Source organism: Phlebotomus papatasi, chromosome 1, assembly GCF_024763615.1.
Source record: "Phlebotomus papatasi isolate M1 chromosome 1, Ppap_2.1, whole genome shotgun sequence".
Classification (NCBI taxonomy): domain Eukaryota; kingdom Metazoa; phylum Arthropoda; class Insecta; order Diptera; family Psychodidae; genus Phlebotomus; species Phlebotomus papatasi.
The window spans coordinates 79264467-79284884 of NC_077222.1; the positions used below are offsets into that span (position 1 = coordinate 79264467).

At 32.9% G+C, this 20418-nt stretch overlaps 1 protein-coding gene across 3 annotated transcripts in view; it reads right to left on the reverse strand.

The window, feature by feature from the left end:
* Window positions 1-19946, reverse strand: part of LOC129810243 (SPEG neighbor protein-like) — a 57518-nt gene extending 37572 nt beyond the window's left edge. Inside the window, exon 1 of one of the 3 annotated variants that reach the window (XM_055860579.1) lies at window positions 18528-19946. In XM_055860579.1, the coding sequence (XP_055716554.1) occupies window positions 18528-18579 (52 nt within the window). In that variant the 5' untranslated portion in view covers window positions 18580-19946. The remainder of the gene's footprint in view (window positions 1-18527) is intronic. The other 2 variants (XM_055860577.1, XM_055860580.1) reach the window with 2 other exon arrangements.
* Window positions 19947-20418: the final 472 nt, after the last annotated feature.

Genomic DNA, 20418 nt, shown 5'->3' on the forward strand with positions numbered 1-20418 from the left:
TAGGGACTTGGGACCTGCGGGGGACCCTCCCATAAGTCGATCCAAGGACTGTTAATATGCCTCTTATTTTCCCAACCTCTCTTCTTTCCCTGCAAAACCCTGTTTTTCTTGGGATTGCTAGGAAACGCATTGATATACTTTAGAGGTTGTCCAGGCGTATTTTTTGTCCTTATCCGAAAATCTCCTTGAAAAATTCCTAATAACAGTTTTTCAAGGTCAATGGTTAAGAAGGCTCTAAGAGAGCGTATTTCTCAAACGAGTGGGTTCATTTTGGGATCGTTAAAGAGGTCTTGAAATTCCTAATAAGCCTGAACCGATTCCAACGAAGCGGTTTGTAACAGACAACTACTTTTTATCCAGAATTCAATTATATTACTGCTAAGATGTATTTTGGGCAATATTTTGAGTGATTTATAAGTTGATTCAAATTGGCTGTGAACCGGTTATGAACCAGTTGTGCACCGATAAGTATAATTTTTTTCCAAAAGTCAATTCTATTACTCTTAAAATTATGTTGGTGGATCTTTTGAGTGATTTATGAATCGGTCCAAATCGATTGAAAACCGGTAAACTGGAAATGATGCGAAAGTACTTTAGAGGCATAGCATCTAAGTTATGAGGTTTAGCAATTCACAAAGCCTGGGACTTTTTTCTTACACCTTGAAAAATTTTTTACTGCTTAGAGAACATAAACACGGAAGAATATGCATATAATCCATTGATTTCGAGTTTATTATAGTAACATAGGGTGAAAGGAACACCTATTGACACTTTAAGAACTCTTGTCAGGACTTATTGACGCCCTACTCTATACCATTTGTAATACGAAATTCGAACACTTGTTCTTATCGAAAAACGCAGATTAATGAAAAAAAATGTTATATTACTTAGATTTTATTGGATGCATTAAATAAATTTCAACATTTTGGCAAAAGTGTCAATAGGTGTTCCCTGTCGAAGAGGTGTTCATTCGACCCTACATTTGATTCCAAAATTTTGTCATCGGTTTCTTTTATTTTTGCAAACGATTTATAGAACGGGGAAAATTAGTCAGGGGTAGAATTAGACAGTGCAGTGGGGTGTTATATTTTTTCTTAGAAATTGAGAAAACTACTATTTATTCACATTCAGACTAATTAATTTCGTCCCTATTCAATAAAATATGTATCAAACATATTTTTCATACATTATAGAAAAAGAAAAATTTCATTTGCTGGCTCATTCTGTCCCGGTCTCCTGTATATTATGGATATCAATGATCTCAATTTATTCCTTTTAATTAATGTTAAAAGTCAAATGTTAATAGGATGGCTTCATAATTCATAGGAAAAAATTTCGAAAAGGGACTCTTGTTAAAAATTTACAATCATAACTTTCAATTTTGGAATGGGTTTTTTAAAATGATTTATGGACCTTTTTAAATTCAGTAGCAAAAGCGGTATGCAACCAGGATAGTAAAAAGTTAAATGGTAGTTGAGATTCTCTACAGTCCATTTACGGATTCATTCTTGAAAACCTGCCAACCCCATTTGCGGTAATCGATATTTAACTCTTTTCAAAAACCGCAAGCCAAAATCTCTTTCCGTGTCTCTCCAGAAGCGGTTATACGATAAAAGGACGATTTATTTTTTGAATCTATCGTATTTAAACTTGTTAAAATTCTCATCAAATCTGAAACTTTCCTAATTTGAAGTGAATTGACAAAGACCCTGTTCATACCTGAACATGGCTTTCGCTATTTTCTACATCTTTAATTCGATCCTGTGCGGAAGATCTTTATATTTAAATAATAATTTCCCAACTAAAGTATTTTTACTTTTAAATAAAAGGTTTCATTAATTAACTGACAATTGTTTCCTGAATATTAACAATTAAATTTGTAATGTTTTTCTTAACTTTACCATAGGTCAGTATATCTATACATTGTGACCATGTATAGGTATACACACTTAGAGAAATCCGAAAAAGTTAAAATAACATTCCGAAAATGTTAATATTACCCTGCAGTATTGATCCAAAATCGGTGTAAATATTACCCTTTTTAGGTGTATTAGGGGTTAAAGGTACCCTTCTTCATGTTAATTTTACCTTTAATAAGGTGTAAAATTAACATTACAAAATGTTGATATATTTTTACATCTAAAAAGTGTTAAATTTCTGAGGAAATAATGTTAATCGCACCCTCTTTTTTTTCTCAGTGCACAACCGATGAAATTTGCCTAGTCATTATAAGGTCGAAGGAACACCTGTTTGACAGGGAACCACTATTGACACTTTTGTCAAAATCACGAAATTTATTTAAAGTATATAATAAAATGTAAATTAAATGAAATTTTTTCCTTAGTCTACGTTTCCTGATAAGGATAGATGTTCAAATTTCGTATTCCAAATGATACAGAGTAGGGTGTCAATAAGTCCTGACATGAAGCGATAGTTCTTAATGTGTCAATAGGTGTTCCTTTCACCCTATATGAAATTAATTTCTCCCCACCTTAATTTGTATATTTTAGATACCTTGGTATAAATAGGCCGAATAACGACCTTTTGATCAGAAAACCCCGAAGACTTCTCATTTCGGAGCTAAGCATAGAAACCCATATTTGGGCGATGCTGTAGGGAGTTTAAGAGGAAAAGGTCAAGACAAGCAGTCGAGAGGACAAGCCAAGAGATCAAGACGCAGGGACCCCTAGCAGCTCAATTCCAGAGATCTAAGAAGCCGAAGGAGTTACCAGAGTCATCAAGAATTGAGTAAGAGATTCCTTCCCAAGAATACTTTTGGTGAGACGCCTTGCGCTCTTAAAATTATTCTTTTCCTCCATTTCAAGTGTATCGGTACATGTTCTTTGAATTGGGTCCAAGCTCATGGGAGCATTATTCCTACTACCCCCTTTTTAGCTCTGCCACTGAACAGACGGAACAGTCCCAGTAATTCAACTGTAACAAAATTCATAATTATGTTTAATTACAATCCTTTGTTTAAAACTTTATAAAATCTATTACATGATTCTGATTAAAAGGCAAGTTCATTTGTAAGTTATTTTAAGCTAAAAGTGTTACGTCCTCATTAAAATTTTAATGCGATTCATAGTCATTAGCTAATTAATCGCTTATTAGCATTCAAGTATATGATTTGTGTGTTTGAATCCTTTATTATTTTGAATTTGATCTATTTGTATATAGAAAGGTAAACTTGGCCTGCGAAAATTGGTATGAATTAATTCATAGCATTAATGATTATTGCAAAGTCTACCTTTTTATCAATAAACAGATCTAAATCTAAACATTAAATGAATAAAAGATCCAAATAACACATTTTAATGGCTCATTAGAGACAGTAAAACGTATTAAAATTTTAATTAGCAGGTATGAAATGTTTTTTTTAATGCGAATATTGGTCATTATCATTAATAAATTGAACTAGATTAATTATTTTTATAGATTTTATGGGTTGGTTTTGTTGATAATTCCATAATTTTTTGTTCATGTAGGTGGTTCAATTTATGCGGAAAAAATTTATAATGAAATTATGTACTCCCCACTACTTGCTAAATTTTTGTGGTTGCGGACTTTGCAGCATTAATCACCCTTGCACGTCTCTGACAATTCTGCATGGTTGCGGTGCCTAAAGCAATAGTTCCATCCTTGTGTCCACTACTCATTGGGTAACTGTGGGAAAAATGTTCAAACTCTCGTGGTACTTTGGTGACTCTTCCTGCATTTTGGATTAATATTTAGTTCCGCTTGTAATTGTGACTTCATGTTTCCTGCTTTTTTTTTTGCTGATGCTGTACGATTTGGTACTAGCAGAAGGGGCTATGTTGCTTTTTACGCTCGAGTTGGGGTTGACTCATATTCTACATTACATTTCATTTTCATATGCTAGATAGAAACCCCTAACAGATGGAAGACTGTCGCAAAATTTCATAAAGTCTGTATAGCATATTTCCACAAGCTTCGTAATTTTTCTCACTCTCTGTTCTGAAAGTCTATGCTTCACTCTCGTCCCAATCATTCTTTTTCACAGTACACCAGAAACACAATGAATTTTTATAGTATACTAGCTGTAGATATATGTGATGGTTTCAACTTCTGTAGGAATGCTTAAACATCGGACCACTGAAAACTTTTTTTTTTGTATTCTGACGGCAAGAGTAAGAAAAATTCTGATAAAATGTTCCTCTTTCGACACAATCATTTGACGACGCTTGGGAGAACCAGAAAGATCTCATCTGAATATTTAGATTAAAAAAAACCTAACTAGGGTAAGGGCTTATAATTTTGGACAATCTGCTTATAAGCATCGATGTTCCAAGATTGAAGTGCGATATTTTCAATACTAATTGATTTTTTTGTTACTCCCTTTTCAAAAGGGTTTTTTAGAAATTTGGCAAGCTGTTTATTGTCTTTGATTTTACTAAAATTAGTCTTAATACGCTTAAAAATGAATTGATATGTAGAGGTGAATTTGACTCTTATTTTGGACAACTTGGTTATTAATTTGGACAACTTGGCTGTAAATTTGGACAGCTAATGCGCCTCAACAGGATGCCCATTGTTCATCATTTCATGAACCAATCTTACCAAGTCCTCTTCCTGTTCATGTAAGGGAAACGTAGAATGTCACAAGAAGCCCGGAAACTTTCCATATAATTCATTAAAGTGAGTTGACTTCGGTACTCCAAGTACGTGCGGATTCGCTCATTCCCTGGTCTTTCCGGGAGACTTTCAAGGCATTTCTCGCTACATCTCTTTCGTAGAGATGATGCTCCTTTGTTTCTCCAGGCATTTGTCCAACCTAGTCATCACAAAAGCTAAAACTTCACGAAATTTCGTGAGAAAAACACCTGTCCAAAGTAAGGAGTATCACCTCACTGGTAAATGTCTTAAAAAAAATTCCAATTTTTCACACGAAAAATCTAATTCACAAGGCAAATCTCACTTCAGATCAAATGTACAGATCACCACTAACGTGAATCAACACAATATTCAATGAATATTCAATAATATCCTTTAAAAAAAGCGAAAAAACATTGTTAGTACTTCACCACAGCTAAATAAGACTGAAGTAAACACGAAGTTCTGTCATATTTCTCGTAAGCAATTGCTTACACTGAATTTTCAACAAAGCAATTTCAACTCAAATCATATTCAAAATTTAACGTATTTAGTGTTAAAATCTTCCAAAAGGAACAAATAGTTAGAAAGAATTCATTATGCATCAAATATTGGAATAAAAATCTATCATTTTAATCAATTTATTTTTAGTGTCCAATTTTATCCTCAAAGTGTCCAAAATAAGAAACTGGACAAAATTATGAGCTTTTCCCCTATTATGTATAATTTTTATCCCTTGCTTTTTTTTGATTATTGTGTTGTCCATCTCTTTATTTGAAAACTAACATTCATTGGAACTTTATTTGAATGAATATTTATTTATTATACATTCTGAAACACCAAGAATTTCAAAGAAAAATAGATTACATTCATATTTTTAATAAAAAACCTTCAGTCTTGAACTGAATAGATTGCAAAAAAGAACTATCTTTTGTTTTCGTCTGCACCAGTGAAATTACAGCACTGAGAAAAGCAAAACTTTTTCGTATTAGTGTAAGTCGACAGATTGGAGAGTGGCTGTCTGAAGAACCGCAGTATTTATCTCATCAGGCACGGGGAAGAAAAAGTAAGAGATTAGCACAAAGTAGAGGAAAATTATTCCCAAGATTTCCATTTTCAATTAAAGATTAATTTCACCATCAGCTTTTGTTAGTAAGACAAAAAATACATAGGATATGGTCTTCAACTTTTTGCCCCACTACAACTTCCTCCATAGCGGACTTCTGGTATAAATGTGCATATTTATACAGCACATAACTATGTTTGGTTTTTTTTTCGTCCTTTTCAATGAAAAGGAAAACTTTTCGGAAAACTTTACACAATGTTTCCTATTAACTTAAGACCATGTTCTCTATTGATGGAAAGTCTTTCAACTTTCATCTTATTGCATATCTCCTATGAGATGGTCTTGATTTCATGCTATCCAGTTAAATTAATTTCAATTTGGGAATTTTGTAGATGGGAATTTATGGAAGAACGAAAGATTTTCCATTATTGTTTATAGTTCATTCAATTATTGGAAAGAAAATAGGACTTTTAGTATCATTTAATACTACTCGTTTAAAATTTATGACCCATAAATGTGTCTTAGGAAATTTTAGAGGCAATCCACTTGGTGCACTTGTGAAATTCCCGCCAGTTGAAGCGCAGAGGATTTTCTTCTAAAGCTCTACAGCTTTTTGGGAAAATTTTTCCATTAACTCAAGTTCCCTCTTCAGATGGAGATTAATTCATGATGATTTTTCATTGAGAAATTTTCATGAGGTTTCTTATGTGTTTATACATATTTCCACGGTTGTACAGACTTGTGGAAATGCGTGTGAGTGTACAAGAAGAATAAATTTGAATTTATATCAATCACCATATTTTATCATTCACCCACGCGACAATTTTCTTTAAAAAAAAAGTGGTGTGTAGCTGTGAACAAGTGTTGAAGGAACATAACCGATTTATCTCTATTTCTGGAAAATTTTTCATACACGAGTTTTCATTAAAATTCAATTTTGCAAGTCAGTAATTTTTCACTGAGTTTCTCTCTCTCTCCTTGCTAAACTAAAAGAATACTTTTGTGAGCATTGCCTACCCAAGAAACCATATTACTGATTTATGGAACGAAAATTTTTAAATGATCTTTATATTTCTAATATTAGTTGTTCTTCAAAGGAAAACATATTTTAAAAAATTTTATACTTTTTTATAATAGTTTTCAATTCAAAAGTGTTAAAATAGTAAAGGGATTTTAAGGAAAATTTCATAATAAATTAAAGAACTTCTATTAATTAATAATTTGAAATTTTTAGGTACCGTCGTTGCGGGTGACTTTGCACGTTTTTTCGCTGTTTTTCAACTTTACCCTCTAAAAGTGGACAGTTAAAGTGAAAGGAGGGGGGTGAATGGGTAAAATTATTTGTATTCAGTTGTTAATGAATGGATTTTGTGCCACTAGCATTAATTTTATAAAATTTTACTATGTTTAAAAAAATCAAGAAAAAAGGCTTGCACTGGGGTTAAGGTGTGGGTGACTTTGCACTTTTTAATAAATACTAAAAAATCAACAATTTCTGTAATAAACGACAATGAAGATCTTCATATCTAAGGGTAAGATGCACGAGATTTACAAGTTGACGTGGTCGCCATCTTGATTTGACGTTTCTGTCCGCCATTTTGAATAACTGTCAAACCCTAAAACTGGTCCGATTGGGTTGAAATTTTAGTATGTTGTAGCTGATGTCAAGACCTTTTCAAAACGTATCTATGTTCCAGACGACGTCATGTATTTACCTAGATACAGAGGCTCAAAGTTTAAAATTTTGTAATACTCATGTTTTGGCGGTCTTTATTTTTTAATCTTAAATATTTGAAACCTAAAGGAAATGCCTCAGTAACCATTAAAAATGGTTGAGGCTTCAATTTTATATATTTATTTACTTTAAGATAATTTAAAAAATAAATAAATAAACGAAAAGTGCATTTAATTATTTTTTTAATTTTTCATCTTTGCAAAAGCAGTTTTTAAGATTATTAAATAATGCGCTGTTATAAACAAAAACATTACTTTTTTTGTTTGTTTGATCTCACCGCCTAACGATAGCGCTGTCTTTTTCGTGATAGTTTTGATAAAAGAAGCTCCCTATAGTTCTGTATTCATGAAAATGTCAAAATTTTGAACTTGGAGCCCCTATATCCAGACAAAAACTTGACCTAGGTCAGATTTTATATATGTTCTGAAAAGGCCTTGGCATCAGCTAGAACATACTAAAATTTCAGCTCAATCGGACGAGATTTTTGTTTGGAAAGTTATTCAAAATGGCGGACAGAAACGTCAAATCAAGATGGCGACCATGCTATCTTGTAGATCTCGGTCATTTTATCTTAAGTTCCCACAAAATTGGATAATTTTTAGCCAAATACTTCTATAATAAAGCTTTAGAAAGGCCATTATATGCAATTTTATAACATAAATCATGCGTTCTTAGGAAGATAATAGGGGAAAAAATATTTTAATAAAAATAATCAACAAAATCGAAGTGGATTATTCTAGCCAGATAAATTTAGATTGAATCTGGCAATTTACTGCTCTGAAATCGATTTTGGAATTGCACCTTCAGATAACTTTTTCACGGAGGCGTTTTTTGACAAAATACCTTTACTAGCATTTCATTGACTATTACTGAAACTACAAGAATCCTTTTGGGGATCATTGTACCTTACTTGGTACATAACATATCCCTATATACTTTGACATGGTAGACCGGATCGGCGAAGACCATGTATAAGTGCTAGAATTTATGAAAGTCTTACGGACAGCAGAGTGCAAAGTCACCCCCCGAGTGCAAAGTCACCTGCAACGACGGTACCCTAAATCTTACAAGTTTTGTTATCCAAGGCGAAGGCCGACCTTGACCGAGTGGGCCTAAATAAATTTTTAAGACACGTGTCTTTCGATTTGCTTCCGATAAAGCCGAGTCATAAAAGCAAATGGCGGAAGATATCGATTTCTGGGTTAGTAGAGATCAGGTAGACACTATAAAGTGGTAATGTCAGATCCATTTCTCCATTTTCTTTTCAAAATTTTGGAATGTACTTTTAGAATGTGATGGGTCTATTGCCTACACGTTACTTGAGGTAGGGGCCGAATTTATCCCTTACCGCTCTCTATTTTTTTTAACTATTTCGCGTCACACTTTTATTCAGCAGATGAATTCATGCAAAATTGAGTTTTTCCTAATGCTTTATGATCAATTATAATAGTTCAGAGAGGAAAAAAAATTCCATTGCGTGAAAACTCGGAAAAACCCCGGGTCATATATGACCCTGTTGTCCTCAAGGGAAGTGTACATACCATTTTCAAAATCTATATCACGGGCTTTTTAAGAGTTTTTTTTTGCTTGAAGTTACTAATTTGGCCAAAACCATGGCAAACTGGATTGCCTTGATGAACAGTGTACTCCTGGTGTTCAAGGAATCTTCCTGGTAATCCCTTGAACAGTCACTGTCACGATATTTTGAGTGGTATTTGGCAAAAATAAACTTATCCGCATATTTATTCACACACAATACAGTTGTACAATATGAGACTCTTGCAGAATACTCTAAAATATTGCAAAATATGTTATAATTCACCAGATATAAGATGAAATGTCCAGGAGCAAGATGTCCTACCTGCATTTCACAAAGAAAAACAATGTCCCAACTAAATTTCGCTATAGGTTTGGGACGAAAACACTGTTACCCTTGGGGACAATAGGGTCATATATGACCCAGAATCTACACGCTTTTCTGGAAAATTGAGAGTAATTTATTATATCAAAATATGCAATATACAATCTTTGGATATTCTATTTTGTGTTTCTAAAGAACTTTTTGCTGAAAAAAATTAATATAAAAGATTTTGAAAAAGAAAAGTCATTTCACAAAGTTCGAAATGAATGATTTTTGATCTCAAATATTTTCTTTTCCTGAATATCTGGAGTCTTGAGAAAATTAGCCAAGAATCTTACATCCTTCTATTATGATGTCGTGCACAAACCGATAGATTTCAATTAATGTAAATAGTCAAAAAAATTGTTTTTTCCCCGGGTCATATATGACTCTAATGACGCGAAAGAGTTAACGCTCTCTTCTCGATCCCATTCTAATAAGAGGAGTTAACTCGTGAATTTAGAAATTATGACCGTTACAATTTTATAGAACTAACTTCTGCAATTTAGACATACAAAACAATTGATGACTTAAATTAAATTATGGCTAAATCCAATTTCATTTAGAAATATGCGAAAAATAGCGTTGTAAATGTAGCCCTCTCTTCCTACTGATAACAGGCTTGGGATCATTTATAAATATGTTCAATGAAAAGCATATTTTCTTATTTTACATATATTATTATATTTTATATATAAACGAGCGTACTTAAAAAATGCTATAGAGATTTCTATTGTAAAAAGAAAATATATTTCTTGGGTAGGCTCTTAAGCTAAAATAAAAGTTGTTCTTGTTTCGTTGAAAGCTGAATTTCACACTTATAAATCTTGTATACCTCTATACTCAACGCAATTTATATTAATTTTACAAAAAAAGTTCTCCAATGTGTATTATTAATAATAATTTTTCGCAGTCACGTGGCACATTCATCGGCCGTAGTTGAATTTGCGAATTGTGCTTATTAATCTGACCGATAGCGCCACGTGAAGTTTCTAAAAGCGTGCTTTTGAGTATCGAAAGAGAATGTGCTAAAAAACCATCCATCAATTTACGCTTCACGAAAAACTCTTCATTCAAAATTTTTTTCTGATGATTCACAGCTTTTGAACCTCAGAGCTGTTTGAGCTACTCCATAGAAAATAATGGACAGTGAGGGTAAATAGTGCGCGTGTGGACCACTCTAGAATGAAATTCACATGAGAATCCAGATAGTGTCATTATTAAATCATCATTTGAGCGTCTCCCTGATGAGATTACAATTTTCGCAAACAAGTAAAAGCTCTAGGGCTCTCTACACAGAACTTATTTTCCTATTAGCAGTCTCAGAATTATTTTATCTATAATTCTGTCTTCGTTATTGGTTATTTTCCGGATGTTTCGCTAAATTATTCACAGGACTGTTTAATTCATTGAGTATTTTCTGAAACATCAACTAAAAGTTCTATGGGAGCTTTCATGATGTCACGTGGTTCTTTTCTCCAACCAACAACGCTGAGTTGAATATAAAAAGTCAATGGACAGATTGTGAAGGGGACATTAGTTCAGAAAAAAAACTCACCCAGGGGCAAAAAATCGAAACTTTTAATGAATTCTTTCTCTCTATATCTCCAAGACTGCGTCACCACATTTTGGGGCGTTCTAAAGTACTTTTAGGGATGTGTTTATGGGGTGAAATTTTCCTTTGAGTTCATATTCGTTCCGATTAAAAATGTAACTTCGTTTGAGGAGGGTTTTCTAACTTTACTTTATGTCTCTGAAAACAAGTAAAAAAAAATCTTGTGTGCTTGATAAAAGTAAAAGATAGGGACAACCCTCACCACAAACTCGAATACAGTTGGTGATATGGAAGGGGGGATTTGTTTTGTGGATAAAAGAAACCTTTGAGAATTCCATTGAAATAAATAAATAATTATTTGACTTTCTTGAGAATAAACAAGTTTACGACGGAAGTATCTCTGTGAAGAAAATTACGGGAAGAAACGTGTAGATAATGACGTAGAAAAGGTTAATGCGTCAGAGTTGAGCAGAATATATATATTTATCAACGCAACCGCATTCATTAAAGTCTCTTGTAGTTCTTCAACTTTCGTAACTATAATTAAATTAATATCTTTCAAAGAAGTAACTGATGCCCGAGAGGTTGAATTATTAGTAAAGTTTCTATGGGTTTAAATCAAATGTTTAGCATATGTACCAGGATAGGATTCAAATGTATTTTTCGTATTGTATATCTCACGAAATTCTGTGTAATTTCTGTGTAATTCGGAATACTTTGAAGAATTTACTTGTTTCAAGTCGAAAGACTTGTAAATTATTTTCAAGCGTTTCGACCCTTCTTTGGCGTAGGGGAAAGCGCGCTGCCTTCGGACTACTCAAGCTTCGAACAATCCATTTTTTCAATATGTTTTTTTTAGGAATTTGGTCCAGTATAATATTATATTTTAATAGCTATACTGAGAAAAAGAGAGTGTGCGATTAACTTTTTTATCCTCAGAGCTTTAACACTTTTTATGTGTACAAATATATTAACAGTTTTTAATGTTAATTTTACACCTTTTTAAGGGTAAAATTAACATGAAAAAGGGTAATTTTAACCCCTAATACACCTGAAAAGGGTAATATTTACACCGATTTATGGATCAATACTGCAGGGTAAAATTAACATTTCCGGAATGTTAATTCAACTTTTTCGGATTTCTCTCAGTGTAGTTCAATTTCTCAAATTTCCAGAAAAGTTCCATGGGCTATATCCATTAAGAACATAGAAAAATTATTTGTCCAAAGCTTCAATCATTTGAACGTAGCGTGATAGGGGGAGGTGGGGCTACTTTGAGCTGTGGGGCTAGATTGTTATGCGACTTTTTCGCCTATTTCCCAATGAAGCTGGTCCTTACAATTATTTTATTTAGATCCACAATTATTTTGTCTATCCAAATTATATCAAGTTAAAACTCAGTTTCCATTAGAAATATGGGAAAAATCGTATAACAATGTAGCCCCACAGCTCAAAGTAGCCCCACTTCCCCCTAAGCATTTACGGGATTTCCGTGATTCTTTATCAGAGTGCTTCAGTTCAAATATTTTTAATGTTTGTAGAACTTTCACTCTAAACATTATAGTTAAAAATAGATTAAATTTATAAAATAATTTGACAACTTTTAGAGTAATCTACTGGTCGAACTCAAAAAGAGAGCAATAATGCTCTATACACACTTACGACTTAAGGCGAGAGACGACTTATACGGGCTTCAGACGTAAGGCTTAGCAATCTGGCTTAACTCCTTCAATTCCTTATCAGGCGTGATTTTTTGGAAAATTGTTGTTTAGGATTGGATTACAAGGGCAAATAATCCAATAGATTTTGAAAAATCAATAAAATTGCTTGTTATTTGGATTTTTGAGACCTTCGGGAACTGGGCTAAACCTCCAGTCTGAAGCCGACATTAGCGTAATTATAATCAAAATAATGATTTGACTAAATTCCCATCAGTTGCCCACTAACTAAGCCGTTTCTTGGCTTAAGCTCACAGACAGATTTGTCAGAAATTGATGGAAATGTAATACGAACATTATCTTGATTATAATTACGTTAAGCCGTGCTTCGGCTTAAAACGTAAATGTGTCTAGGGCATAAAGGTACAATGGAGTAATTATGCATAGAATCTTATTTTGAATTTTTAGATATACTCTTTGTTTCGGATGGATAAAAAATAAAAAAAAAGAAAACGAATAAATGCTTCTCAATTCCACACCATCAGAAACAGTGAGGAAATATCTGACTTCTAAATTAGATTCTGTTCTAAATTACCCTAATCTACTCTATATATACATTTAGATGTTTCACTGTCTTAAATAATTTGACCTCTTGGTATTGGCTTTTCTCGAATTAGTTTTGTCTTTACCAAACAACCAGTACAGTATGGGAAAGTATAATATACTTTATTTTAATATCTTAAAGAATTTTCCCTGACGTTTACTATCAAAATATATAACATAAATTTATTAAAAAAAAATGTCTGTGTAAACTTTGAGCAATAAATTCTCCAAGAAATATAGATTTTGAATTATTGCCAATTTTTCGTTTGTTTAAATACGGGCAATATAATTTTATGTTCACAAGAGATTTAGTTTCGCTTTTATATTGCAAATTGTTGGAAAAAAGTTACAATTCCGTAAAAAATGTTTTACCACGTAGTAGTTTGCGGCAAATTTTATTACATGTTCAACTGTAAACACTTTCCACAGAGAGCTTATTGAAAGGGTATTAACAAAGGGCTGTGTCATTTTTATGTTCATTTCATAAAATTGGAAAGCTAAAATAATTGAAGTCGATTAGTTATCAAAAAATATAGCAGGAAAAAAAGCGGTGAGTGAAATATGCAATGTTTAGCAATTTATTTGATGACTTCAGGGGTAGTAAGGGAGTAATAAAATTTACAGCCTTCGTACTTAACATTATGATTTATGAAGCAGTCATCTGGAGACCTCAAGTCGCTATCTCTAACCGTTTGTGTTCACTAGATAAACACTGACATTTTGTACGTGAATCTCGAGAGTTAAAAAAATAGAATAATTCTTATATTTTTTCTGATTATGCAGTTCAGTGTAATATGCTTTAAAAAATATTTTATGATGAATAAAAATTTGGATTGTGGACACTGCTCTTTCATGGAGTTCGAGCTGTTCAAAGTAAATTATAATATATTGTAATTATAATGAATTGTTGTTCTTCATTAGGATACATACTTAAACATTAGAAAAGAAATACAAAATAATTTCCAAATTCTTTTAATAATAAACAAAAAACACGTAATATTTATTGACATACAGACTTAAATTTATCAATTTGTTTCATTGCATGCCTTACAGTTGAACGTTAGAAAACCTGTAAAATTGTACAATTTCGACAGGTAACCTTCTGAGGAAGAGTTCTAGAGAAAAATGCGGTAATTTGAGACACTTATTTTACCGTTTTGGATCTTCAATTTACATTTAAGTTATTTTATTAAAATGATTAAAACTCTGAATATCGGAACTACTCAGATGAGTAAAGTGGAGTTATAGGTCGTTTGACTATCACTTCATAAAATATAGTCGACGATTCAAGACAATTATGAGTTCGTATAGATATGAAGAAAGTATTATTATATCGTATATTATGCTCTAACGATTGCAATTTAAAACAGATGGTAGAAAGTTCTAAAGTTGCAATAAAAGAGTTTTATTTCTCTGAAATGCTCAAAAATTTTCGGAAAGTCTTTTAGAAAAAGATAGTGCACCAAGTATATAAAATTTATTTAATTTATCAGGAGATGATAAATTTGGTCAAAAGTATTCACTCTATTCTGCAATTTTTTTTATTTTAAGAAAACTGAAAAGTCATGTGCATTATATGGGCTTCAGACCTAAGGCTTAGCTATATGGCTTTAGTGCTCTAAATTCTTATCAGTCCAGATTTTTGGAAAAAAAATTACTTAAAATTGGATTATCAGGAACAAATGATCTAATAGTTTCTGGAAAGCCTATAAAATCGATTTGGGAAAAGTAATACAAATAGGACATAGTGTTACAAGTTGGACAAGTCGCCGGTACAAGTTGGACAGGGATTTTTTCTTGATAAATACAGTACTAAATCTTTTTTTTAAGCACAAGGAACCAAATTATAAAACTAAAGCATTAAAAATATACAAATAAAAATGAAGTACTAAATTTATCAAGAAAAAAAGCCCTGTCCAACTTGTATCATGGTTCAATTTGTACCACTCTACCCTACTATTCAGGATTTTGACACCATGGAGAATTGGGCTAAACCTCTAGTCTGAAGACCACCTTACATTTTTGGGTTTCAAATTTTTACTCCAATTACTCCATAATTTTTTTTACGGAATAAACAAGGGAGGAAAAATTTTTAAATTAGCAATTTGACCAGATTGGAATTTTAATTGGTCAGTATAAAATCGATTTTGGTCAGTGAAAATTAAATTTTGCCCAGTAAAAAGAAATAAACCAAATCGCCAACACTAAAAGTTGGTTCATAACTCTTTAATTTTCCCATTGCCAAGAATATAATCACGTTTTAAAAATATACATTTTACGATTTTTCTTTTATATTGCTCGCTGAACAAGTTTGACTTTTACTGGATTTTTTTTTTACCAAACTACTGTCCAATCTGGTACAGTCATTTTATACTTGTCTCAAATTGCCATGAGAATATTTTTCACCCTACATATATTTTTATAAATTGATTTTCCAGCACACGTTTTATAACCAATACGTGATTATCATTCTGAAATAATAATAAAACGACTACAATAGCCAAATTTAGATTATTTATAACTATAGTGGAATGGAAGGAGAAAAACTTATGTGTGAAAATATTATTTAAGGTAATTTTTCTGAACATTTTTTTGGAAATTCTTAAACGACAATTTTTTGTTTTACCATAGTCTTAGGTGCATCACCAAAGATAAATTTATAGTATCTCAAACTATTTCTATCTCAAAGATTTCTAATCTCCCGTAATAAGAAAAATGACTAAAAAGGATAATGAGGCTATTTACACCACCGCATTAGATTGGGATTGAATTGTTCCAAAATCGGATTTCGGATCATTAAGACTCAATTTAAGGCCGCAGTCTAAATGGTTTCATTGCGGTCATTTAGACTGTTGCATTAGATTCAGGATCAATTGTCCCAAAATCCTATTTTGAGACAATTCAATCTCAATTCAGTACGGCGGTTTCAATTCAGTATGGGCTATAGCCTCAATGACTAAAAGTGTGTATTCGTCTTCACAATATTAAAAAAATAAGTCATAAAAATTACAATTTGGTAAGTATTTAAATAAAATGGAAATCATAAATTGCAACATACTCAAGCTACTTATATATTCTTGACCAAGAGAAATTGAAGAACTTTTGGACTATTTGGCATTTTGGTTTGATTTAAAGGGATATATGATAACATTTAAGCTTTCTAGAAACCGAAATTTATTTTCATTTTACTACTGGTATACTATTATTTTTACTGACCAATTTGAATATTTATTTACCAAAAATGTTTTTCCTCAATAACAAAATTTCTTCATATATCGTTGGCTCAGAATATAAAATGAATAAGCCGAGAATGGCCATCTTTATAGAAAAGCGATTTCAGGCTGTGATTTTACATGCTGAGTATACGATTTTTAAGATTCTAAATCCCTATAACTTTGGGAATAATTAACTTTTCGGCATAATATTCACAGGGAAAGTAGAGGGTGTCAAGGAGTACCCAAAAAATGAAAAGAAAAGCGAGGTTTGCAAGAAATTGACTTATACGACTTATATTCTAACAATTCGATATGATACTGAGTGTTTGATAACTGATGGATGACAAAGCATTCCATGCTTTGCGAAATGCTCGAACTCGTTACTTCGATTGGTGTACCTCAAAAGTATTTTCGCGTCGTTTACCCTTTACCGGTCTAAAATAGCTTAGTAGTAAAACAATTCAATTTCGGATAAAAAACACTTATCGGTTCAAATAACCGGTTTATAACCGGCTAACCGACTAAACGAGCCCAAATATGAGCAAAGCGTTTTCGACATTCTTGAACAATCCCAAACATGGTTGAAGCCGTTTCCCAACCGTTTGACCTCTCGGCGTGGTAACAGTCGACCGGGCAGTCAGTCGGGTGGACAAACGGACAGACTGCGTGACATCGTCTCTCAGAAATCGTATAAAACCGAGAATATGACGAGAAAAGTAGTCTTCGGGAGGCGGAAGGTGAACATTTTGGGGAGTGATAAAATCTTTCACTGCTCTTTCTCTGTGGAGTTCGAGCAGTAAAAGTTGGTTAATTTGACCAACTTTACTCTTCCTCTGACAACTTTCGACCATTTTTTCCAATTTATGAAAAGAGACAATTTCGCATTGTATTGTACAGTCAAGTGTGCTAATCCGGGCGCTTCGCTATCTGGATCGTTTATGACTAATCTTATCATTAAATCTTTCATTAAATAAGTGAGTGTTATCGACACATTTCAATCCTGTACCAGCTGGGTTCTTCACTAAAAATTCTCTAGCAGTGATATTTTCGCTAATGATAGATGGTTGATTGAAAACATTTATTGTTTTTTTTTCCTTGTGAAAAAAGTATTTTAAATCCAAAGGTTTAATTAAAAGTGAATTAGCGAAAAGGCGACCCAGTTAGTGCATGCTGACTTATTTCAGTATTATCATTATTTTATAAATTTTCTTTAATATTTTTGATATTTCTTTTATATTATGTTTCTGAATAAAACAGTGAGTAATTCTATGGATTTAGAAGAAGTAAAATAGAATTTCATTAGTCCAAAAACAAGCGTTTACGTAGCACTCTTCGGAAAACGATCCAGTTACCCATTAGTTGACCAATTTTTGTCTTCTTTTGACAATTTTCGATCTTTTTTATCCTCTATGTAATACTAAAACAAAGCATATAGTTTACAGGTTACAAAGTTTTTCAATCAATAATGTAGAAAAGTATTGTAAGTTTAAGTTTTTCTTAGTATTCAAATGTAATATAATACGGACCCCGGTCAAAATCTCGAAAGCCAAAATCCCGAAAGCCAAAATCATGAATTTTTGAAAGTGTCATAGCTACTCCCACGATTACATCCGCACTTGCTGGAGGCAAAGGGAAATTTTCTGTATCTTGGGAAATTATTCTACACATTATTCTACAAATAATTTCATCCCTTTCAGGATTTTAAATATTCGGGATTTTGGCTTTTGGGATTTTAGCTGCCTCCGTATAATACAAATATTTAGTATAAAATTATTAAATTACGGTTAAGAGATTTTTGGTACTGTGAGGATATATATTGCAGATATCATTTTTTTGTTCCCCACCTTAGCCTTTTGTAGGTCTAAAACCCTTCGGTTTATTATGACCAAGAACCATTTCTAAAAAGGCTAAAATACTAAATAAATAAATAACAAATAACAAACAATACAAATAAATTACAATTTGTCTCCTTATAAAATTGACTCACACACATTTAAGGCTGTCTCTTGCAGATATCATATAATGAAATATATTATTTATATGTGTATGTATTTAATATTGTGGGTAGATATCTGAAAATCTTTACATTGATATCATGCGTTGAATGAGCGTGGAATAGGGGCTAAAACAAAGAGAATGTAGGGTCAAAAAATAAGTTGAAAAGTGATAAACAAATATTACCGTTGACTAGAAGGGTTAGTAAGCTCACAGGAAAAATAATCCACAACTCCATGGCATTTCCCTCACGATCAATTATTCACGATTGTTCAATTCACTGGTCACCCTTATTTTTCACTTTATTTAACATTTTTGTTCCACCCTTGAGGACATTCACTCTCAGTTTCACCACTTATCGCGTTCAAAATGTTGTTTTTCTTTCCTCTTGCTTCTTTTTGTTTTTTTTTTTTCTTTTTTTTTCAGCACACCAAAAATGTGCCTTTTCTCTTTTGCAATACAGAAAAGGGTTGACTTTGAATCACTTTATTAAATTAACTTTTCTCACGTTCAACCAAAGCACAACGGAAGGAATTTAATTAAATTTTTATCACACTTTTTGTCTTAAAGGGTGGTATACAATAGGTGAGAAAAATTGTTGTGCTCAACAACTTTTCAACATTGAGTTGCTTTAGATGGATTGTTGGCGTGACCCGATATCTTGAGACGTCTCCGTGGGTGATTGCTGGTAAAATAATCCGGCATGTTGCCGGGATGACACAGCCACAAATCCATCCCCAATGATTTGGGGTTAATCTGCCCTTGAATGGTGCGGGTTTTTCTACGATTTTGTCCTATTTTTCGTCCCCTCAATGTCAAACTCACTGGTTCAATTTTTTCCCATTGGGCAATTTAGTGATCCATTTAGCAATAACAGAGGCATCACTTTAGTATTTCATGGCGATTCTTATGACAAATTGCCATATATACCTCAATACTTTATGTCAATGGCAAATAAGATAAGAGTGTCACCCTCTTGTTCGATATTTGAGCAGAATTATCCGTTTCTTCCTCCACTTTGTCACTCGTGCACACTTTCACTTTGATAAAGTCCTTTTAGTGCCTGGATGCGGAAAATGAAAAATGCTGACGGAGATTTTTCTGATGTCCTCCTCTTTTTTTCTCTGCTGCCCACGTTTTCCAGCAACCGTCTCTTCACACAACGAGGAAAAATCTCTGATGATAAAAAAAACTACAAGCGAAAGAAGGTTATGGGAAAAGAGTTGAAAATCTGTGGGAAAAGCACTCGGACACACAGCGCGCACTTCAAAGGATTTTGGTTTCTATGGGTTCAACAGTGCTCTTCCGTGGAGCTATTGCTACTTTTGCTAATTGTTTGATATGAAAATGTCCAACGGGTGATGAATTTTTTGCGCAGAAATTCCAACAGCACTTTTACAGTGGTTCTATCTCCGGATCATCTCAACTCTCACTGACGCATAGTGGTCAGTGAGGAGCAAAAAGAGGTTTCTTAATTAGTACTGTCTTTCTCTAGTGTTAGTCGTGGTTGACGTGCTCTTTGGGCGACAAATATGGTTCAACTGACGATTGGGATTCAATTTTCAAGATTTAGCTTTTGGGCTTCATGAGGCACTATGGAGTTGTGCAGTGGAATAGAGGGGTAGATAATCATTAGACGCCCTCACTACTACCCCTACATTCAGTCCAATTTCTCCGCTACTCCCACCACTGTCCCTGGAATTTTCCAAGAACCACACGATGGGGAAAATATTTTCCCTCCCACACACACTCGGTGCAAATTTAAAAAATTTTCCCAATCGCCTCTTTTCCTGCCACCATAATCTTGGAATTTGTCTTTATAAAAAGTCCTCACTCAAAAAAAAAATAGAGAATGGAATGACTATGAAAAACCATTCGCCAATATTTTCAATATTATATTGGCTTTTATGAATTATTGGCTAGCTATTTCCTCTCAATTTTTGGCTCAGTCGGTGTCTCTCTCTCTATGGATTTTATTGAGGCAGGAAATTGCTCCACCTCCTGATTTATTATTCCAAACCAACAATAATTTTTCAACAATATTTCTTACCACTTTAAGCAATTTTTTATACAAAAT